This window comes from Ctenopharyngodon idella, chromosome 12 (assembly GCF_019924925.1).
Source record: "Ctenopharyngodon idella isolate HZGC_01 chromosome 12, HZGC01, whole genome shotgun sequence".
NCBI classification, from domain to species: Eukaryota; Metazoa; Chordata; class Actinopteri; order Cypriniformes; family Xenocyprididae; genus Ctenopharyngodon; species Ctenopharyngodon idella.
In genome coordinates, this window is record NC_067231.1 from 12661211 (window position 1) to 12686194 (window position 24984).

Here is a 24984-nt window from a genome sequence, read left to right on the forward strand (position 1 = left end):
GAAGTTGGCTTTGTCGTCGGACGGAGAGAGGTTAATTTGCGACATAATAGCAGAAGGGAGAACCAAAATGCTGATAAACTGTCAACGAACAGAGGTAAGTATGCAGTATATATACCTCTTGTTGTTGGTTGATTAGCTGAATGCTTTCCACTTGTGCTAATTAGGTTCATTATCTCCACCTGCTCCTCCCGAATTTTGTTAATAAAACATCATTTCAACATTTTTCTTCATTTTTTCTTATGTTACAATATGAATGAAAAGATCTGTCACTATTTCAGTTTCATTGCAACTTTTAAAAATGTGTACAATGCATAAATCTAACATTGTTAATATAAATTATATCATCAGTTACGTAAACTTGCCACCTTGACAAATGATGCCCAGATTGTTTGTGTTGTTGTGATTTGAAATAAGAATAATGCTTACTCATCAATGTCATTGATGAAAGAAACTTATTCTCCAAATATGTTTCTGCACAAAGAATAAAATGTGACTTCCAGACAAAAATGCAACGCATAAAGCAGCTGATTTAATAAAACTTCAAAATATTATAGCTTTGAAATTAATTATTAATTATTCATCTACTCTTTTAAACAATCCATCCATTAGCTCAGTCACAAGATAATTATTCATCTACTCTTTTAAACAATCTATCCATTAGCTCAGTCACAAGATAATTATTCATCTACTCTTTTAAACAATCCATCCATTAGCTCAGTCACAAAATAAGTTCTTTCACTAATGTATGCCATGGAATTGTGAATGTTTTACAGCTAAATCAAGCTGTGAGAATGTTGGCACTGAATTAAGCCCTGGTCTTTGAGGTATGAGTCATAGTGCCACATTATTAAGATGTGAGTCATAGTGCCATCTAATTGTGCATCAATTTAAACATATTTAAAGTACTATTCATGTCTTTATCTATAAAACTTTTTTTAATGCTTAAAAAATGCTAAGCACCTTTAAAAGAGTAAGGGGATGAATTATATTTTTAAAAGGGAAAAAATGCTTTATATTAATAGCCAGTTATTGTGCCTAAGAGAATTATTGTGGCCTTCAACAGACAAAATCCTCTTCCATTCCATTGCCTCCAGGGCTTACATGAAGAGTCTGGTAATGAAACCAGTCATCTTGATATATATATTGTAAACCAGGGTCTGACTATCATCTGTCTTTTTGTTTCTGTCAGCATCCTACCTCCTGTAGTTTGTCTCCATGCCTCTAGAGGTCCCCTGTGTTCCCCTCTGCCTTAGTTTTTCCACATGGATCCTTGTTAGCATTATCCAGGTCACCTGTGCCTTGTTTCTCCTAGGGTATTTTAGTTGTGTTTTTTCCCCTTGTTCCTCACTTGGTTTTTGAGTCTTGGCCGCGTGCTTCCTGCTTTGTCTCTCCAAGTCTTTCCAAGCTATCTCAAGTAAGGTGTTCTGAGTTATTTGGTTATTAATGTTCTCTAGTTTTGTTTTCTCCCCTCGTGGAGTTTTTATTTTCCCATGTGGTTTTTTTTCCATTATCTCTTATGTTATTAATACCTCTGTCTGAGAAGAACTTTTGTTGGATTTTTGCTTGAAAATACTTTTTTTTTATTAAATCTACATTGCCTGGAGTTCTGCCTTGAGTGTTTCGTTTGGGTCCAACATCACAGTCTCTGTGGCCTTGTGGCAGATATCTCAACCACCACACCAGAGACCCGAGTTCTAGCCTGGCTTGTGACAGAAAAACCAAGTCACTCATGGACCCAGAGACACTCGGTTCCAAGGATCTATTGGCGGTGATTGCTCAACACGAGGCATCTTTTCAGCGCCATGAAGCCGTTCTCAGCCGACAAGAAGAGCTAATGGCCAAACACTCTCAACTCCTGGCCGATGTGATGAGTTCCATCCGCCAGCTCTTTGAACGCCTCCCTGGTTCTTCACCTTCCTCTGTATCACCTCAGAGTGGCGACAGGCCTTCTCCCGTGGTGGAACCCCGACTGCCACCTCCAAAACCCTTCACTGGAGATCCCAGTTCCTGCCAGGGTTTCCTCACCCAGTGCTCCCTCACCTTCGAGCTCCAACCCTCAAGTTTTCCCACAGACCGCTCCAAGATTGCTTACATTATTACCCTTCTCTCTGACAAGGCGCTCTCTTGGGCCTCCGCAGTGTGGCAATCTCAGGGTGCCTGTTGTGAGTCCTACGCGGCATTTGTGGAAGAGTTCAAGCGAGTGTTTGATCATCCTGTCAGTGGTCGGGAGTCTTCCAAGCGCCTACTCACTCTCCGTCAGGGTTCCCGTAGCACAGCAGATTTTGCCATTGAGTTTCTGACCATAGCGGCAAAGAGCGGATGGAACGATGAGGCACTGAGGGTCTGCTTTCAGGGAGGGTTGTCTGAGCCCCTTCAAGATGAGTTAGCCACTCGAGAACCAGCTGAGGATCTCGAGTCCCTCATAGCAATGGCCATCCGCCTAGACAATCGCCTGAGAGAGCGGAGGGCGGCTCGCCGCAAGGAGTCTCAGTCCCAAGTTCCTCTGAGCAGGTCTGTTTCTCCAGTTTGTATTCCTTCGTCCAGAGGTTCCCCAGCTCCTGAACAGCTCCATGATTCCCCGGAGGACATGCAGTTGGGCCGTTCCAGGCTTTCTCCCAACGAGAGGGAACGTCGCATGAGGGAGCGCCGTTGCCTTTACTGCGGTGCTTTCGGCCACTTCCGCTCCACTTGCCCCGAGCTTTCGGGAAACGCCTGTCCCCGCCCAGCAACAGGAGGGCTGTGATGGGGAAGATTAGAGCTCCTCCTGCTAACGCCGTCCTAGCTGTTCCAGCTACCTTGGCCTGGGAGGGCCACCAGCATCTGGTCCGGGCTATGATTGATTCTGGTGCCGCAGGCAACTTCCTGGATCTAACCTTGGCTAAGGAACTTAAGATCCCTACCCAACTTCTTCCTCACCCCCAGGCAGTTACCGCTTTGGATGGCAGACCTCTGGAACCGGGCAAAGTAACAGAGGCCACTCAGTCCCTGCAACTTACTATCTGTCAACACCAGCAGGAGGAGACCTTCTATCTTATTGACTCCCCCGAGTACCCTATTATCCTGGGTCATCCTTGGCTGCGAAGACATAATCCCCATATCGACTGGCTCACTAGCACCATTCTAAGCTGGGGTTCCACTTGCTAACTCACCTGCCTGCGTCAGAGTCCCCCAGCTCCTAGTTCTGAGTTTCAAGAGTCTGTCGACCTGTCCCGAGTCCCTAGTGTTTATCATCAGTTCAAGGCAGTGTTCAGCAAGTCCCGGGCTACCTCCTTACCACCTCACCGCACTTACGACTGTGCTATTGATCTGCTCCCTGGCTCCTGCCCTCCCAGGGGTCGGATCTTCTCCTTATCTCCCCCCGAGCGCTCGGCTATGGATACCTACATTAAGGAGTCTGTGGCAGCTGGCATCATCCGTGCCTCTACTTCCCCGGCTGGGGCGGGTTTCTTCTTTGTTGAGAAGAAAGACGGGGGTCTTAGGCCTTGTATTGATTACCGGGGCCTCAACAAGATCACGGTTAGGAATCGATACCCCCTACCTCTCATGGCCACGGCTTTTGAGCTGCTTCAAGGGGCTTCCATTTTTACTAAACTGGATCTCCGCAATGCTTACCATCTTGTGCGTATCCGGCAGGGGGACGAATGGAAGACTGCCTTCAACACCCCCACGGGCCACTATGAGTACCTCGTGATGCCGTTCGGGCTCACCAATGCCCCCGCAGTGTTCCAAGCACTGATTAATGACGTTCTCCGGGACCTGCTTAATCAATTCGTCTTTGTATACCTGGACGATATCCTCATTTTCTCAAGGTCACTGGAGGAGCATGAGGGGCATGTTAGCAGGGTTCTCCAGAGACTCCTTGACAATCATCTCTACGTAAAGCCCGAGAAGTGTGATTTTCATGTTACCCAGGCTCAGTTTCTCGGGTTCATCGTCACTCCTGGCCACCTGGAGATGGACCCTAAGAAGGTTGAGGCAGTTCACAACTGGCCCATACCTGCCACAGTCAAGGAGGTTCAACGTTTCATTGGCTTTGCGAACTTCTATAGGAGGTTCATTAAGAATTTCAGCTCTGTGGTGGCCCCCTTGACGGCGCTTACCAAGGGAGGAGGAGCCAAGATTCACTGGGGTCCAGAGGCAGCAGGGGCTTTCGAGGATCTCAAGCGCCGCTTCACTTCCGCTCCCATTCTTGTGATCCCTGACCCAGAAAAACCTTTCGTGGTGGAGGTGGACGCCTCAGAGGTGGGGGTAGGGGCCATCCTATCTCAGAGGGGTGAGGATGGAAAGTTACACCCTTGCGCCTTCATGTCCCGCCGCCTGTCGGATGCTGAGCGCAACTACCACGTGGGGGATCGTGAATTGCTCGCGGTAAAACTTGCCTTGGAGGAGTGGCGCCACTGGCTCGAGGGGGCTCAGCACCCTTTCCAGGTTCTTACAGACCACAAGAACCTAGAATATCTCCAGCAGGCTAAGCGGTTAAACACTCGGCAAGCTCGATGGTCTCTGTTTTTTAATCGATTCCAGTTTCTCCTATCTTACAGACCCGGCACCAAGAATGTCAAGCCGGATGCCTTGTCTCGAGCCTACTCTCCCGAGACACAAGAGAAGCCTTTGACATCGATTATTCCGAGGTCTAGGATTGTCGCGCCCCTTCAGTGGGAACTGGAAAGGGTGGTGCGAGAGGCCCTTGCCCGTGAGCCCGATCCAGGAGGTGGTCCCGCTGGACGCCTGTTCGTTCCTCTATCTGCCCGGGCCCAGGTCTTGCAGTGGGGTCATGAGTCTCCCTTGACTTGCCATCCAGGAACTGCTCGCACACTTGACTTCCTCCAGCGGCGGTTTTGGTGGCCGTCCATCAAAAATGACGTTAAGGTCTATGTGGAGGCCTGCCCCGTGTGCAATCAAGGAAAGTCTACACGTCAGCGTCCTCAAGGACTGCTCCGTCCCTTACCTGTCCCCCGCAGGCCATGGTCGCACCTTTCTCTGGACTTTGTTACGGGACTCCCACCATCCCAGGGCAACACAGTCATCCTGGTGGTTGTAGACCGGTTCTCTAAAGCTGCCCGGTTCATTCCCCTGCCCAAGCTGCCTACGGCCAAGGAGACTGCAGAGCTCCTCATGAACCATGTCTTCCGGATATTCGGTATTCCCCTGGACATTGTCTCCGACCGAGGTCCCCAGTTCTCGTCCCGGTTCTGGGGAGCCTTCTGCAGGCTTATTGGGGCCACTGCCAGCCTATCATCTGGGTTCCATCCAGAGTCTAATGGCCAGACGGAACGGATTAATCAGGATCTGGAGACCACTCTGCGGTGTATGGCGGCCAGTAATCCCACATCTTGGGCCACCTATATCATTTGGGCTGAATATGCCCACAACACCCTCCAGTCCTCGGCCACTGGACTATCCCCCTTTGAATGCCAGTTTGGATATACCCCTCCATTATTCCCAGAGGAAGAGGCGCAAGTTGGTGTTCCCTCAGCCCAGCGCTTTGTCCAACGCTGTCGGCTAACGTGGAGGAAGGCTAGGCATACCCTCCTTCGGACCTCCCAGAGATACCAAAGTCAGGCTAATCGCCGCCGCCGGACAGCCCCTAATTTCCGAGCCGGTCAAAGAGTTTGGCTAGCTACGAAGAACCTGCCCCTCCGGGTCGAGTCCAAGAAACTTTCCCAGAAATACATTGGCCCTTTTCGCATAGCAAGGAAAGTTAACCCTGTTTCTTATCGTTTATTTCTCCCTCGTTCCCTTAGAATTAACCCCACGTTTCATGTCTCATTACTAAAACCTGTCTTGTCTTCTCCCTTTGCCCCCCCACACAGACCCCCTCCACCTCCCAGGATCATCAACGGCCAGCCAGCCTACACGGTACACCGGATACTGGACTCCCGGAGGGTCCAGAACTCACTTCAGTATCTGGTGGACTGGGAGGGCTACGGGCCGGAGGAGCGCTCCTGGGTTCCAGCCAAAGACATCCTGGACCCAAGTTTGATCCGAGAATTTCGCACCCGGAGGCCGGGGTGTTCTGGAAGGAACGTCAGGAGCCGTTCCTAGAGGAGGGGGTCCTGTCAGCATCCTACCTCCTGTAGTTTGTCTCCATGCCTCTAGAGGTCCCCTGTGTTCCCCTCTGCCTTAGTTTTTCCACATGGATCCTTGTTAGCATTATCCAGGTCACCTGTGCCTTGTTTCTCCTAGGGTATTTTAGTTGTGTTTTTTCCCCTTGTTCCTCACTTGGTTTTTGAGTCTTGGCCGCGTGCTTCCTGCTTTGTCTCTCCAAGTCTTTCCAAGCTATCTCAAGTAAGGTGTTCTGAGTTATTTGGTTATTAATGTTCTCTAGTTTTGTTTTCTCCCCTCGTGGAGTTTTTATTTTCCCATGTGGTTTTTTTTCCATTATCTCTTATGTTATTAATACCTCTGTCTGAGAAGAACTTTTGTTGGATTTTTGCTTGAAAATACTTTTTTTTTATTAAATCTACATTGCCTGGAGTTCTGCCTTGAGTGTTTCGTTTGGGTCCAACATCACAGTCTCTGTGGCCTTGTGGCAGATATCTCAACCACCACACCAGAGACCCGAGTTCTAGCCTGGCTTGTGACAGTTTCATTGTTATTCTGAGCTTAGGGGAGTTATATTACTTCCAGTGGTTGCGAGACAGCAAGACATTTTTGCCGTACTACAAGTACTTATAATGTCTCTTGTGTTGTACTGTAGATAATACAGGGTTTTATCAGGGCTGACTATATTCTGTAGATGATATTAACTTTTCTGAAGCATGACTTTAGAAAACGTTTTACAATAACACAAATTAATAAGTCATGAAGTGCATGAATTATTAAAATACAGTATGTGTGACTGCAGCATTGACAAGTGAGGGTGTTTTTATTGTTGTTTTGAACAGGGATCTTCTTCAACCTTTACCATAGTATAGGAAGAAGGTAAAAAGGGTGAAAAGAACACAAACATTCTCCTTTGTCCTCTTATAATTGTCTTTGTATAGAAGGACTCATGAGAACTCAAACAGACTGTGTGTTTCACGAGGACGAGGCAAGACGAGGTCTAAAATAAGACAACAACACACTTATGTATATCAGGCCGATGTTCTGTATTGAAATAAATTATGATAGCATACAGCAGACACTTTTACTAAAAATTTGCAGATACACAGTCTACACATAAACTATCCAGCTAAGACATTTTATTAATTTTATTGCTAATGGAGTCCTTTCAGTGGTTTTATTTAAGATATTTCTACTATACCTCGAGATCCAAATGACAATTGTTGCAATACATTAAGACTATAGAGCTATTAAAGTAATTGCATAGCTCAGTTTATTTTGAAGAATTTTTGACAAGACTGTTATGCCAAATATGAGCACAATTTCTGACAGTTTTGAAAGGAGACTTGAGATTCTGATAATATATGAAATGTAGAAGAAATAAAGCAAAATTTCAATTTCATCTCTATTCAATCTCATTGCTGTCTAGCATACACGACTAAGATATTAAAGAGATTTCATTTGTGATTTATCTTTTCGTCTTCCATTTTGCATTAAGGCCCAACATTGGATTCCAGAAAAATGTGTTGTGGGTAAATCAGAATGGAGTGCATTTCAAACATGACCAGGGGTGTATTCCAGAAAGTGGGTTTAGTTGGAAACTCTAAGTTTGTTAACCCCAGAAAAGGGAAACTCAAACTCAACGTATCTATGTTATTATTGCATTCTGAAACAGTGCAGAGAACCAGGGCAGAACAGAGTACACTAGGGGCCCTCACTGAAACGATGGAACCAGTAGAGCCGATAACCCCTTCTGTAGAATGTGTACAAGTCAGAGTGCCAGACTGAAGATTTCTTTAGGTTCCGATATGTTGAGCAACTCGAGAACTCATGGAATGCCAGTGGAACAGGGATCTCTGGATCACCATCTGAAGTGTCAGAAAGATATTATCAGGAGAATCGGTTGATTGAGGTCTTGCATGTAGGCTGACGGGCGAAAAACTGGGGTGTTTACGGACAGATGGATATCTGGCGGAACTGAGAATAGCCACCCTAGTTAAGATGAGGGGGCTTGGGATGACTTCCAGGACAGAACATTCATAATCGGCCTCCCTGGTTGAAATGGGACAGACATTATGGGTCTTGACATGGCTTCTATGGCCAACCCTGGATAGTTAAATAACTCAGGGTCTTGTTAGTTGATGTGAAATAGGTAAGAATTTCTAGAATAAACTCCTTGGTTATAACAGATACAGGACAGGTAGTCAACTCTGGAATGATTTCCTTGGTCAACATGGAACAGGTAAGCCCAAACACACATAATGGCAGAGCAGACTACAGAAGCAATGACTCTTGGCTGAACTCCAGGGCCCGAACTGACTCTGAAATGGATTCTGGGGCTGGAGTAGACACTGAACCGTGCTCAGGGGCTGGAGCCGCCACTGAACTAAATATCCCCACAGGACACTCAGGGAGAACCGTTTCTTCCTCCTCACCCTGCTCCTTTGAGCCGGGGATAGTGTGGTGCTCAGACTGGCAGTGGTGAAAGATTCTTGACTGAGCTTTGTGGATTGAGCAGGTATTTGACGGAGTACAGAGGCTGGAGCGGACTCTGACAGTGTTTTGTCAGGAACAGACTCATGGATTGGAGCAGACTCATGGACTGGCAGGAAACTGAGGGCTGATGGGCAGACTTAGAACTGCTGATCTTGATCTCCAAGCCCTTCAGACGGACATGGTGGGAAAATCCTCCAGTTTAGAATCCAGCCTAATACTCACTGGAGCTGATTTCTCCAAACTGTGCTTGGCCAACTTGCCCTGATGACATGGTGGCTTAGCGCCACCAATGGTTGTTACTGGTTTGATGCTGGACGATGAAGACTGACACATATGAAGGGATTGGCTACCGGAGAATAGCTGCTTAGTGGCATTGTTGTCCTTCACCTCACTGACTTCATCAACTGTAAAGGGAGAGCCACAAATCCACAACACCCAGTACAGATATTGCCTCAGGGAGAGGGTTGGATTGTCTGGTGGTATCAGTTGTACAAGGTGATGGTCTAATCCAATCCAGAACAAATCCATGAGAAAATGATCATCCCAGGGAATTAATGGCAATACTGGACAAATTCCGCCACATACATCTTAATAATGTGGCCAATTCTGATTGATGGAGCACAGAATGTCTTCCCCAGATTTCATCTCAGCAAACTGGTGGTCCATACTTGAATTGAAAGCCCCCAGAGAGTTCATGTTAATCGGTCTGGCCTTCTGTAACAAAAGAAATTAGGTAGGTCTCTGGACACAGTGTGGGGGTTTATTCAACAGAAAGACACTCAGATAAGACACTTCAAGTACTTCATCATAGAAAACTCAGAAATATTCTCATGTCGCCAAGTCAGGCAAATGTAGTGCTTGCACTGAGACCAGGACTTCAAATTAGTATAACAAGTAAGTCTATCAGAATGCAAAAAAAAAAAAAAAAAACATAACAAGAGCAGTAATTAATAACTCAATGTCTCTGTGGAAGGTGCTGAAATCAGAAGCAATAACGCAGCTCATCACACAGGCATGTAAGTCCTTCATCAAAGGCAAGAAACAGGTAAGTACTGTAACAGTCTCAGAAACAAAGGTATCCACATAGGAGATAATACAGGAAAATACATCCAAAGAATAGTCCAACAGTGATCCACGGCGAACCGGTCAAAGTACCACATACAAGGCCAGACAAACACTAACTGGTTAGCAGGTCCTTATATTGCTTGAGCAGGGTGATTAAAGTAATCGTGTTCAGGTAAGTCCAATCAGCACACCAGAGAGTGAGGGTCTATTTACACTACACCATTTTCAACTAAAAACGGAAAACTTTTTATGTGTTTTGGCCGTTCATTTACATGACAACAGCGTTTTGGGGGCCTGAAAATGCACAATTTTCAAAACGGGTTTCAAAGTTTTTTCAGAATGATACCGTTATCATCTCTGTGTAAACTACAAAAATGCGAATCTGCAAAAACGGTAATGGCATGCACATGCGTATTACGTGTTTAGTCTATAGGCATGTGCGTTTGGCATGAGTGCTCTGTAAATGAATGCGTACAGTATGTGCGCAGGCACGTAGTGTTTCTTTACAAAGTGAGCATCGCCAACTACTGGCCTGGCATGCAAAATACAACGTTTTTAGTCATTTTTGCAGATCTGTGTGAACGGGGATGTTTTTGATAACGTTGTCATCTGTACAAAGAAAAAAAATCTTTCCATTTTTAGTACATTGTTGTCGTGTAAACGTACTCTGACAGTGGGAAAATGAGTGCATTTGGTCAAACCCAAAATGGCTACACACTAAGCTTTTAATTGTCTTAACTACAAACTAAAAATGATCAGGTCAGGAAATTAGCAAAATTTAAGCAAATGCACTACTTAAAAAAAACATTGTTGTTTTAGATTAAAGTTTTTGGCAGAATATGGGAAGTTTTGTGTGTAGTGATGAAGCACAATGAAACACGAGTTGCATGGTGATGCTCCAGCGTGGTGTCTTTGAAAATATTGTGAGAAATATAATAATAAATGCATCTCTAGCACAGTGAAGCATGTCATTGTGTGGGGAGACTTTTAAGCTGCTGGTATTGGTGAGCTACTTCACTGTGAAAAGTCATTTAATGCTTTGGAGTACAGGAGAATTTTGCAGAATGGCATCCCACAAATGAAAAGTTGTTATCTGAAGAGGAATTATCAGATGTTATTTTTGCTCCTGCCCAAATTGCAAAGACAATCAACAAGTGGCTTGAGAACCTCATCATTTGGCCTGGTCAGAGTCCAGATTTAAACCCTAGTTAATATTTGGTCTCACATTAAACTCAAAAGCACTGGGAGACATTTTCAACTACTCATGAACTGTTTGAAGCCATTAACATTTAATGGAACAACACTGATTTCCTGTAAAAAGCTGTCTGCAAGTTGGGGAAGACTATTCTGTTCTAAGTTACTTTATCTACAGTATTTGTACAATTCCTGCTAATTTCCTGACCAGTGATTTGTGATTAAAAAGACAATTAAAAGACCACTAAAGTGTTTTGGCTTGGCCCTTTATTTCTTTCTCTTTATACAGATATATATATATATATATATCACACACACACACACACACACACACATACATACAGTGCCTATAGAAAGTCATCATACCCATACGAAATTCTTTACCTTTTGTCACATTACACCCTGAAAATAAAATAAAGTCAAACTTTTTTGAGCTGGGTTTGCTTTTGCCAAATAATAGTGCTTTGGAGTTCAGTCCAAAAAAGGTCAATTTTGGCATAGCACCTTTTGGTTTTGCATAGTGCAAACGAGACTGAGTGTGGCACTTTTTCAGGAAAGGCTTCTTTCTTTCAGTGCTATGTTTGGCGAAAAGCAAAGACAGCAGCACACCACCCAAAACACACCATACCTTCTGTGAAGCATGGTGGTGACAGCATTATGTTGTGGGGGTGTTTCTCTTCAGCAGGGACAGGGCGATTTGTCAGGACTTAAGGGGAAATGGATGCTGCCAAGTACATCCAAATTCTTAAGGAAAACCTGCATCCCTCTGCTAGACAGCTGAAGATGGGCAGGTCATTCACCTTCCAATCCGACAATGATCCTAAACATACCACCAAAAGAACAATGCAATGGCTTAAGAATAGGAAGGTGAATGTCCTTGAGTTGCCATGTCAGAGCTCTTACTTAAATTCCACGGATAGACCACAGAATTTGACTTGAGCAATTCTGCAAGAAAAAAAAAAAAAAAAAAAAATATATATATATATATATATATCCTACATTATGGGGAGGACAGCTTATAAATCATACAATTTTTTTTTTTTTTTTTAAATGCAGCATGTTTTCTATGAGGGTTGTGTTTAGTGGTAGGGTTAGTGTTTGCAATATACAGCTTGTGAAAGTGTCTGTGAAAAATTTACTTCTATCACGCTTATAGCGCTCTCTTGAGGCAATGCCACTCTAATCTTAAGACGGAAGCACTATTGATTTACTTTTCATGCTGGTGTGCAAAATGTGTAATTTACATGCTAAATACTAAGAAATGTGAAACTAACCTACCAAAAAAAAAAAAAAAAAAGGATTTCTGTTTTTTTTATTTATTTATTTTTCAAAACTTTTGTTTTGTCATTATAGTTAGTGCTCATCTTTTTACACTGTTCTTGCGTTTTGTATGTCAGGTGTTGAGGTCTGTACAAACTTTTAATAGTTTTGCTATTTCTAAAATATATTTGCTTTATAATGTGATTGCGCTTTCAGAAACAAAGATAGGCCTACATTAACTTTAATCAATTTTAATCAATCTTTAAAACTATGTGGTATATGAAAATAGCCTAGGTCAATTTATTTAATTTTTTTGAACAAGAAGTCTGCTGTTTTTCTTGATGAATTTATAACCTGAATTAGGCATTTTGCATGTAATGAATTAATAAAATTAAATTGACATAAAGTAGTGATACTATGGACATGTTTTAAGACAATCGTTGAGAGAACCTAAAAATCTGAATGCAATTGTTTTGCATGCTTCTACTGACCGTAAACTTGTTTTGCTTTCTTATGTTGGAATTGTGGAGAACATGCTATTATGTTCAAAGAAGGCAACATTCTACACTCTTTAGACACCAGTCAGTCTAAAAAGTGACATTTGAAGAAGACTTTCTTACCGGGTGGTCTAAAATGAAGCTAATTAAACTTACTTAGCCTATGTTACGCGAACGCCTCGTCAGCTTAGGATACCAGTGTAGGATACATACATAGGCTAATAGCAAATAGTAGCCAATGCTATATGTAAGTAGGCGGCTCTGAAACATGACGTTTCAGCAGAGGGAGTGGAGGCATTTTCCTTAGTGACGTCGCATATACCGGCTGTTTGACTCGGAAACAGCCATACAGCGTGTAAAGAAGAAATGACCGACAGTGACCTCGAATGAGATGTTGAAGACCTACCTATTGTCTTCATCTCTTTACAACACATCAGCATTTATGTAGGATTCTGATAAAAACACTTGTACATTTTGAAGCGCCTTCGAACCGTTGAGTCGTTACGCATCTGTCTTCCGAACGTTTACATTTGCTACGTAAATAATGGAAAATGCTGAAACATCCGATCAAAACGGAACGACGCACTACACGAACGGTTTAGTGAACGGATTTCACACCCCTCAGTCCGGTAACGGGGACTGTATTTCGTCTAACGGAGGTGGTCTGGTTGCTAGTGACAGTAGCGGTGGCCATAATGGTATTGAAAATTTCCACCATTTTCATCAGGATGTACACAACAATGGTTCGCCTGCGAAGCGCTGCAGACTCAGAAGACGCATGGATTCGGGAAAGAAGAACAGACCTCGTAAGTCGAGTTTTTCAGCATTTTATTAATAGGCCTATATTAAATTGTAACTTAAACTGAACAATGACAATTAACACAACATAGGCCTACAAATAAGTATTTTGAGGTATGTTTATTAAATATATACAAATAATTTAAGCAACTAAAAAAAAAAATGATTCCAGGGCATTAAACGTGCATTTTCTTTATTCTTTATTTTAATCTATTTCACGCATTCATTTTTCGTATCGTCAAGATAAATAAAGGTTATCTCACTGTACGTTAAAATTTTCATTTTATTTTCTCACTGTTTGGTTAAAGTGTTTGTAACGATGCATCAGCATTTTTCGCATTATGTTTTTATGCATATTTGTATGAATATCTTGAAGGATGAGATAGCCTATTCAGTGTCATGAAGTCCCGGAAGTAATGAACCATTTTTTTTGTTTTCTTTTTGTGTTTTAGTCAACTATTCTTCGTAATTAAAAAAAAAAGAGGTTTATTTAAAAGAGTAATAGCTTAAACTCTAAGCACACTTCAAACTTGCCTGTATTAAGAGAGTTATTTGTTTTTGAAAGACCGGGTTATTTAGTGTTGTGAAATCAATGTGATGTTCGCTGTGCTTATTTCATTGGCCAGATCAGAATCAGGGGGTGTGACCAAAACACGCCAGATATGAAGGGCATGCTTGATCAACCAATGAGATTGAAGTATTACACAACGGGGTGGGGAAATCGCTCCGTATAAGCTGGCAGACTTTACAGTTGTTGTAAAATTAAGATAAAAAGGCAATAGCACACCTGCAAGCTAACATGAACACGTTTATTCTTCTGACAGCTGCATTTGAATGATATATACATATATTAGATCGCTGCATAATCCTGCCTACCTCACCTGAAAGTATGAAACTAATTGTGAAGAAGCCAGGTAAGATCTTACGTCATATTATTCAGTCAATAAAATAAGAAAAAAAAAAAAAAAAAAATTAAAATCCGTTTTATTATATGTTAGTATCAATTTCTTTTCATATTTTTGAAGTGTACTGTCAAACCTACTAAACAAGTAGTTGCAGTAACAGTAATGTATCTATAACTAGTATAAGTATATACTTATTCGTTGTTGATATTCAATATTGTTTTTAAATATGTTTACTGTAAACTAATGTAACCTCACTTTTTGTGCACTAACTTCTGTAATGTCACTGTGTTCTTGGTGACTTTGGAGTACTTTGCTCTCTGAGACAAGGAGTACACACACCTTTCACCCACATGTACGTCTGCCAGCTACATTATCTTCAGTGATCTAAACACAGACTGCCTTAACTAATCGATGACATAAGAAACTGCTTTCTCAGCAAAACGAAACACTGCAAAGCGATTTCACTGATTCACTAAGGTTAATATAAGAAATACTGATTATATGAGTAAGGTAAGTCTAAACAGTTTTTATTAAGATTTATTTTATGCTAGACACATTGTGTAAGATGTGTAACTTTTATTTTAAATACAGGATGTTTCTCTGAATAGCTAGGCAGTTTTTTTTAAACTGCTGTTACCATGGCAACAAAAGGCATCACAAGCCACAGTGTGATTAGACCAAGATACTTCTTTTCCCCCTGCCTAAGCAGTCATAGTAATTTGCAATCAGATGGTATTCATTAATATACGTATTAAACTAAAATTAACTAAAATTAACATTAAACACTAAAAACATTGTAAAAATAATTTAAGTATTACCAATAATGCAACATCACTTTTTTCGAGTCCCATTTCACACCAATTGATACCACAGAGAAAGATTCAGATCATGCTTGTTGGGGGAAAGAAATAGTGAAATTTCCCTTTCTAAAACTTGTATTTTTGTTTCAGCCTTTCCGTGGTTTGGTATGGATATTGGAGGCACCCTGGTAAAGCTGGTTTACTTTGAGCCCAAGGACATAACTGCTGAAGAAGAACAAGAGGAAGTGGAGAGCCTGAAGAGCATCCGCCGCTACCTGACCTCCAACGTGGCCTATGGAAACACGGGTATCCGTGACGTTCACCTGGAGTTGAAGAACCTCACCATGTGTGGCCGCAAAGGCAACCTGCACTTCATTCGGTTCCCCACTCAAGACATGCACCGCTTCATCCAAATGGGCCGAGACAAGAACTTCTCCAGCCTGCACACCACGCTGTGTGCCACGGGTGGGGGCGCATACAAGTTTGAGGAAGACTTCAGAACGGTACATTACCCACAGAGGAGTGGCAACATAATAATGGGATTTATAAGATTCACAAAAGGTTGAATGTGAAAATATGTTGATCCGTGCCAGGCTAGTGTTTTGTTGACATAATGACTGGTTATCTTACTGCCACTTATCCTTTACTGTTATCAGGACAAGAAATTGCTAACATCGGATACGCCTCTCACATTTATGATTGTGTATTTATTTCTTCCTACAGATTGCTGGTTTGGAGCTGCAGAAGCTGGATGAACTGGACTGTCTTATTCATGGTCTGCTGTACGTTGACTCAGTCGGGTTCAATGGCCATCCCGAGTGTTATTTTTTTCAAAATCCGTCTGACCCTGAAAACTGTGTCAAGAGGCCATTTAGCCTGGAGAACCCCTTCCCTATGTTGCTGGTAAACATTGGCTCGGGGGTTAGCATCCTAGCTGTCTACTCCAAGGATGATTACAAGCGGGTCACGGGCACAAGGTGAATTCCTGCATCACCTTTTTCTTGTAGCTCAGCATTGTTCATTTCAGGTTTATGTCAGTTGTCCTTGCTTGTATACATGACTTGCATACGTTTGATTTGGCTACTACAGCGGCAAATATTTTACTTCCTAACTTAATTTTACTTTCTGACCTGATGGCATTTATCAGATATGTTATTACAGAACCATAGATATACCTCAAACCATCAGATTTATTCACGGAGAAATGCATTGCCATAGTATGGAGAAATTGTAACAAATTTTAATTTGTTAATTTTTGTAATTTTAGTTAAAGGGTTAGTTCACCCATAATGAAAAAAAAAATATCATCAATTACTCACCCTCATGTTGTTTCAAACCTCTAAGACTTTTGTTCATCTTCGGAACACAAATGAAGATCTTTTAAATGATATCTGAGAGATTTCTGTCCTTCCATTGACAGTCCATGCAACTACCACTTTGTTGTTTCAAAAAGTTCATAAAGAGATCATAAAATGAATTCATATTAATTGAGCGATTTAGTCCAAATTTTCTGAAGAGACTTGATCGCTTTATATGAACAGATTAAATTTAGGCTTTTATTCACAAATAAACATTGATCAGCGTAAATAAACAGAAGCTCAACCGTACTTGCTTGACACGTGAGAACAAACCTCTTGCGGAAGCTCAAATGTGCAGCGTAACACATGAGAATGAAACCCACTGGTTCTCGCACGTCAAGCAAACATGCTTGAGCTTCCGTTTACCATAACTGCTGTGTGCATTGATGAATCTTGATATGTGAATAAAAGCCTAAACTAAATTTGATCATCATATAAAGAGATCATGTCTCTTCAGAAAATGTGGACAAAACCACTTGATTCATATGGATTAGATTTACAATCTTTTTATGAAATTTTTGAAGTGACAAACATCTTCATTTGTGTTCCGACGATGAACAGAAATCTTACGGGTTTGGAACAACATGAGGGTAAGTAAATTATGACAGAATTTAAATTTTCGTACTAATTTTTTTCTATCATTTTAAATCGTTTTAACAATGTAACTTAAACAAAGGAAAGAATTTATAAATCGTGGACATTAATTAATAAAGTGTGGGAACAAATTCTTAATTCATGGCCACCATATCAAATGCCAAAAAAAAAAAAAAACATCTGAAATCAACTTACAAACTTGCAATTTTATGTTTCAACCACAGATGGCAATAAAAAGCCTAAAGTTCTGTAGTACAGCTTTAAAGGGATAGTTCACCCAAAATTGAAAGTTCTATCATCATTTACTCACCCTCAAGTAATTCCAAACCTGTATGAATTTCTTTCTTCACAAAAAAGAAGATATTTTGAAGAATATGGGTAACCAAAGAGTTGATGGACCTCATTGACTTCCAGAGTAAGGAAAAAAATACTATGGAAGTCACTGGGGTCATTTGTTGTAAAAACAAAGATCTCTAATAAACCTACCTAAAGCAATGTAATTTTTTTTTTAATAGACATTCATTTGCTTCTTTGGTTGTGATTCAGTTTAGGAGGTGGTACGTTTCTAGGCCTGTGTTGCTTGCTGACCGGCTGTGATACATTTGAGGAGGCCTTAGAGATGGCGACTAAAGGGGACAGCACAAATGTGGACAAACTAGTGAAGGACATTTACGGTGGTGATTATGAACGCTTTGGTCTCCAGGGTTCTGCCGTTGCATCCAGGTACAGACAGATTTGCCAGCATTCGTATGTAAAAATGATCATGTTTGTGATTTTAAAGAAAATCTGTAATTTTTTTTTTTCTTTAATTTGTTAGTTTTGGTCATATGATGAGCAAGGAAAAACGTGATAGTATAAGTAAAGAGGACCTGGCCAGGGCCACTCTTGTCACAATCACAAACAACATTGGCTCCATCGCCCGTATGTGTGCAGTGAACGAGGTTTGAAAACATTTTCTCTTAATTCAAAAGCTTATTTATTATGTTTAAGAACTGTTTTAGCAGGTTCTATCCATATTTCCAGCCACATTAATTGATTTTGTTTACTTAAAAATACAAAAGTTACACAAACAGTATCAAGACCAAGTCCATGGTACTAAAGATGGGCCTGAACTCTGTGTGCTCTGAGCTTCTTTACAGTGTTGTCTTGTGGCATGGAGATCAAGCAGCATTGTACAGGGCTATCACAGCACACTGAACAGCCACAACATTTTTTTTTGTTTTTCCTAAAATACTCTGGTGTAAATGTCAAGAACATGTGTAATGTGGATATTTCCTCTTTCTCTTTATCAGATTCAAAATTGAACAGTATTACTGTTTATTCTAACTGTTTTTGTGTTTAATTCTCTTCAGAATATCGATAAAGTGGTTTTTGTTGGGAATTTCCTTCGGATCAACACTGTATCAACTAAGCTGCTAGCCTATGCCATGGACTTCTGGTCTAACAGTCAACTGAAAGCCCTTTTCTTAGAACATGAAGTAAGATTTTTTTCCTTTTTTAAAATCACTTTTAATTCCCTGTCAGTGCTAGAATCAGTTTCATTAATAATGTTTGTCCATCTTAGACTTACCATAACATTCTCCATAGTGTTCAGTCAATGTATCAGCCAAGCCAGTATTTGCCATTTTATAACTATTGGAATCAGCCAACAAGCACACACATATAATTAACAATGGTTTAATACACGTGAGATTATTTATAGTGGAGACATTAAAGATTAATTAAAATTAGGTGCTTTTAAACACCCCACAAAATCAAAATTTGAGTTTTGTGGCTTTTAATTTTCATACACATTTAAAATTTGAAGCCTTTAAAGATTGGACAAAAATATTGAAATATTAAAATTCAGTGAATATTCCTCAAAAGTCAGAAATCATCCAAAAACAAAATCAACCTTTGCTTCTATAACATCTCTTTGAGTCAAAACTTACTCTAACATTTTTAATAGACATGTAGGCAGATTCATTATATCTTAATTATAACTTAGAATATAACAAGACGTTCTAGTTTTTTCACATTGTGAATTTCAGTCCTGTTCAGTACCAATATAGAAGGTACAAGTGGAGAAATGAGACCAGAAAAGATGGTAAACTGTTACTGAAGATGAATGTAAGTATTTAAATATTAGGGAGTAAGATGTAAATGAGCACCTGTTGCATTAGGATTTATTAAAAAACAACAACAGATGAGTAGCCTTCATAAGATAGAGATATATATATATATATATAGGTATACAATAAATGAGAAATGTTTAAATAATGTTAGAAGCAAACAAGGTGTAAGTACTGTTTGTACAAGTTTATTTAGGTTTAATTTGAATATATTAACTCACCTGTCTTTCCTTCCCTGCAATAGTCTGCTTGTCACTGCATGATGGCTTTGCTGATTAACAGGACTTTTTAGCTCCCCCTTGTGTCCAAAAGTTCCAAATTCTACCCACACGCCTGTCAGTGGATTGTGTTGATTTCTGCTGTCAAATATTGTGCACTTTGAGAAGATATTATGTAAAATAAACCATTTAGGTTCAGCTATGTTGTGTACGTCTCATAATATATCATTAAATTCTATATTTTTTATACACTATCATTCAAATGTATGTTTAGAATGTTTTTAATCTCTTTTGTTCACCAAGGCTGCATCTATTTGATTAAAAGTACAGTAAAAAGTGTAATATTGTGAAATGTTACTACAATAAAAAATGTTGGTGGCAAAATCAGCAGCCATTACTCCAGTCTTCAGTGTCACATGGTCCTCCAGAATTACTTCTAATATGCTGATTTGGTGCTTAAGAAATGCTTCTTATTATTATGATCAGTGTTGAAAACAGTTGTGCAGCTTAATATTTTTGTGGAAACCATGATGCCTTTATTCAGGATTCTTTTATGAATAAAAAAAAAATCAAAAGAATAGCACTGATTTCAAATAGAAATCTTCTGTAACAATTTAAATGACATTACTATCACTTTTGTTCAATTCAGTGTATCCTTGCTGAATAAAAGTATTAATTTCTTTCCAAAGAAAAATTTACTGATCCCAAATGTTTGAACATACTTTATATACAGTATATTAAAATATCAGCCATCAATTGATCGTTAGGCCTTAACAGATGCCACATCATACCATATGAAATGAGCATGTATGGAAATATAATAATGCTTCTGTACTGCAGGGATATTTTGGAGCTGTTGGTGCCTTCCTAGAGCTACTGAAGCTGACTGAAGACTCCTGAGACACTGAGGAAAACCCAACCTGCAAACCAGAAGCTGCTGTAAGATTTCAGGAATGCCACATCCTCTAATAAGAAAAAGCCATTTAATAATATGACCGAGTTTCCGTTTCCCCTCAAATCATCGACACGTCAGCCCTTCTACGCTTGTGACAGAAGCAGGTGACCAAGAGGAAACAACAACGCACTTTCAGTGTGTGATGAGCTGCACCTCATGTTAACTATGCCTCATCACTGCTTCTATAAATCCAGCACAGCTTTGGCTTTGCCGTTTATTGATATTTTGAGTGGAAGATGATTTAGGACACTAATTATAATGCCTGTATACTCCCTCTACACCCTGTTTGTGAGCTTTATGAAAATAATTGTGATAAACATATGAAAAGGGTTTGGAGGTGAGTATTATATTTATAAACGGGACAGTATAAAAACAACCTTCCCCTCTAAACAAATCATGCTTCGAACTGCAAATCAGATTTATCATTCATTGACCGCATAGACGAGCAGTCCTTAAAAGTCATTTGCACAGGACTTTGCTCTCCCTGTTCTTGTCACATATGAGCATTCATCATATCTGTATTACATTAAAAATGCTAATTTGTATTACTAAGCGTAAAATCATTTTGGACACTAAAGCGTGAGTCCAAGTTCATATTTCTGACATCTTTTTAATACAGCAAATGGCAAATGAATTTCAGTACTTTTTCAATTACTTACAGAATTAGCAAAAAATCGTCAGGTAGACCTGTTTTATCTTCATTGGGCCTTGTATGATTAGCAGATTGTTGACATGAGTAGCTGTAGTTTCTAAGATATCTTTACCTCCTTTTAACTGGTCTGTCTAACAAACAGTGAACATATGCACCTGAGCTAAGACTGATTGTGTCGGGACCAAATTGTTAATATTGACTGGAAAACAGTATCTTCATCAGATGGAGAATTTTCATAGTTCACTACATACAGTAAGACCTTTCTTACCGTGATGATTTTTATTTGGTTTTAAAGTCCCTAATGCCAATATTTCTCTGATCTGAATGTGTTAACAGTTTACCCTGTGTATATACACTGTAGTATATAATGTTTTTTTTTTTTATATATATTATTTAATTTAACATTTGCACAAACCATCTCTTGTCATATTCATACCATTATGCAGTGATGTCTCAAGTTTCTTTAGAGAATGCTAACCAAGACTTATATATTCTGTCAAACCTCCTTGCAAATGCCTTCATCCTTTAAACATCTTCAGCTTAAACATTGTCTGTTGGTGAAAATATTTTGCCTTTTTTCTCACGTATCAACATGAAGATCTCTAACTTTATGCCTAAACACCTTTTAACTGTTTATGTATTAATACTGTACAGCTGGGTCTGACTGTGAACTGTGAAGGTTATTGTTCAGAACCAGATGTATGTTAAATATGTGTTCCTAAAGCTGGAATCATAAATTCCAAAATAGTTATTCCAGTCACTATAATCTGTCTAAATATGTAGGATTAGAAACATAAGCACTTCCAAGAGAAAAATGTATTGCCTTTCCCTCCCTTGAGCCACAGTATGACAGCAATTACTTTTCTACTAATTGCATTTTCTCATTTGGCTTCAGCAGTGTAAATATGTACTCAAGACATTAAATTCTTTATTTTTTACAGCACTGATAAAATAAGCAGTTTTCGAGCTTGTAATTTGTAGGGTTTTAAGATGATCATCATGAATGCAAGCGAGACCAAAACTTCTTTGAGGAAGTAAATGTACATTAAGAATAATACCATAATGCAATTTTTATTGGAGGATTGACTGTCAAAAATATTCACCTATTGTGCGTGTACTGAACCTACTACATGTTCATCAGCTACTGTAGCTCAACAACAGACTTGTGCTGACATTAAAGTGTCTTCTAGCTGCTTGTAACATCTGTAACAGCACATTAAGTGCATTGCCTCTGTCTTTTCCTTCTCTCTGTTGATTCATGCTTTACTTCCTCTGCTCAGTCCTTAGAATTGCCTTATGCAGTGGGGTGCCATTTTGTCTTTGGATGTCTGGATTATGCACAATGGCACCCCAACATCTCTCTGAGCCACAAAAGTAACTTCCAAGTATTAAGGGGTGCCTTTTACTGATGGAGACAAGGCTTTATCCCTGTATCCTCTGTATTGTCGCTAATGCTAAATCCAGATGTCACTGTGTACATTAATCCTTAACAGTGTATTTGTTTTCAATTTCTTTTGAGGGGAGGGTGAGGGGGGATTTCTTTTTCCTATGCCACAGCAGACTGAATGCATGTGTCGGTACATTGTATTTTAACTGAGTCAATGCAAAGCATGTAAGCAATTTCTGAACAGGGGTGACATTTCCTTGGATGGGTTGCACTTGGATGGATCGCTCCATCTAAGGTAGTCAAATTGCCTTTTTATCAGGTTTTGTTCTTGTAAACCAGATCGTATGTCAACGCATGTTCATTCTTTGTGCTATATGTTAAATTGTACGAAACCTTTCTCTCCTTTCATAAGTGTATTCTGTCTGCCCCAAACTGTACATGTTTGATGCCCAGTTTTCAGTAAGCATGTTCTAAATTGTAAATGCTGAATTGCCATTACAGCTGAATAATAAGCTTTTTCTAGAGCTAAATTTTATCTTTAGAAATCGTATCATTTTAGATAATTAGATGTTAATATTCCATACTCATAACCCTCATTAATAACCTCAATCTCCTGACAAACTTGTCTGATGTATGTGATCTGAATGAGTATAATTCCATACTAAAAATTCTTTTAACGTAAGTTTCAGCACATATATGAATCTCAAACAGAATCACTACACAAATTTTAAGTGTATTTCTTATGATATAACATTTGATGTTGATCGTATAGGAACCCGATTTACTTGCGCCTCGTAAGGAAACTGATCACGATACTAGCTCTGAAATTCATGTCACTAAGAGATTTTTATATTGGTTTTGAGTTATATCATGTGAAAAGCTAACTTCATTTGTCAATAAACTATTTTGTAAATATCTAATAAATGTGTTATTTGTGGAAAATTGTTTACTCTAATGGCTTTTCATTCATTTTCTTTCATTTCATCCAAAAATCAACCCTTACACCAGTTTTTTGGATATTCACAAACATGAATCAGAATCAGCTTTATTGGCTAAGTATGCCTGAGCAGAAAAGGAATTTGTTACTGGTTTAGAACAAACCAGCAATGCACATTTACATACAGGCACAGCAGTGCTGGACTGAATGATACAAACTAAAACAACATGATTACAGATACCACAACAGTAGAAGTGCAAAAACACCTAAGTACTGCACATAGAGCAGTGAACATGACAAAATGACAGTAACACAATATCCTGCAAACATAATTAAATGACCAAACATAGAAAGCAGTACACATCGTCCCTTACGATACTCCCAGCTTGTTTCCTGACGTACACAGGATGTGTACAGGTCCTTGAGGGAGATCAGATTGGTCCCAATGATGCGCTCTGCCATCCTAACTATACTCTGTGAAGTTGGTGTTTGTCCAGCTGGGGTGGCAGAGCTGAACAAATAATGACTAATGAACACGATATGGAATCAATGATGGCCCTGTAGAACTTGTACAGTAGGTCCTTGGGCAGGTTGTGCTTCTTTAGCTGGCAGAGAAAGTATATCCTTTGCTGAGCTTTCTTGATTATGTTAATGGTGTTCTTCTCCACTTATGGTAGTACCAAGGAACTCAGTGCTGGACACAATACAACCTTGGATAGTGGGTGGAGGCAGAGGAGGATATACTTTTTTAAAGTTATCTGTCATCTCAACTGTCTCATGGGGGTCCACCTCCTGTATGTATACTGACTCGTCGCCATCCTGGATGATTGAGTCTAATGATTGTGGTATCATCAGCAAATTTCAGGATCATAACAGATGAGACCGCGGAAGTGCAGTCATTGGTGTATTGAAAAGAGCAGGAGAGAGCACACATCCCTGGGGGGCACCAATGCTGAGAGTTAAATCATTTAATACTAGTATTTACCCATTATATACTAATACTTATTCCACATATCAATTTAAGTCATTTAATGCAGTACTATTTCTTTTCCTACTAGTCAGTATGTGTCAATATGTGCATTTTAAAATAGTTACTTGTCACTATTGGGGTGGTTAGTAGCAAAGCAAATGTATGGTAGTGACAAAAGTAATATGTAGACACTGAATGAATAGGTACGGTACAATGGGGCTAAAGTCACACCAGGGGAAAGGGCACATTTTGACTTTATTCTTATTTAAACCACTAGATGATACAAAAAATTAGCTCAGCAATTTTTTTGCAGACCGCTTTTGATGATGCTCATGGAATATTTGGCTGATCCTTGATGCAATCACGAACAGCAACGCAAAGTTGATTCTGTGCTAATTTAATCTAATATTTAATGTTGCAGATTTATGTAGCAAATGAGAATTAATGATATTATTGACTATATTTTGAGACAAATGTCTTGTTAATGTTTTTCAGTTTTGTTCAAGGAAATTTTTCAACAACGCAGGTGTCACACACAGAAGAGGACAAACAAGGTAAGAAAGTTAAAGTCTTTATTTTCAGGATTGGTAGAGAGAGCAGAGCGGGAATGCAACTCAGGTAAGTCAATGAGCAGTAGATGTTTTGATGATGACTTAGCTGGTTGGTAACATTGGTTTCTCTGTGCAGGTGAAGGATAGGTGCTGGTGGCTGGTGAGCAGACTGGCGGGTGATCAGGGCAGAT

At 40.0% G+C, this 24984-nt stretch overlaps 1 protein-coding gene across 8 annotated transcripts; it reads left to right on the forward strand.

The window, feature by feature from the left end:
- Positions 1–12839: 12839 nt before the first annotated feature.
- Positions 12840–23280, forward strand: pank1b (pantothenate kinase 1b). 8 transcript variants are annotated; one of them, XR_007932911.1, is made up of 7 exons: positions 12840–13363; positions 15211–15563; positions 15784–16037; positions 17559–17735; positions 17830–17953; positions 18365–19121; positions 19368–19539. XR_007932911.1 is itself a non-coding variant. In XM_051914595.1 (7 exons), the coding sequence occupies exons 1-7, from the start codon at positions 13102–13104 to the stop codon at positions 19413–19415; spliced, it is 1344 nt and encodes a 447-aa protein (XP_051770555.1). In that variant the 5' UTR covers positions 12842–13101; the 3' UTR covers positions 19416–19539. The 8 variants fall into 8 exon arrangements, 7 of the variants coding, with proteins under 7 accessions (XP_051770553.1, XP_051770555.1, XP_051770554.1 ...); XM_051914595.1 differs by having other exon boundaries at positions 12842–13363; positions 18365–18490; XM_051914594.1 differs by lacking the exon at positions 19368–19539 and adding an exon at positions 20182–23280 and having other exon boundaries at positions 12843–13363; positions 18365–18490.
- The last annotated feature ends 1704 nt before the right edge of the window (positions 23281–24984 follow it).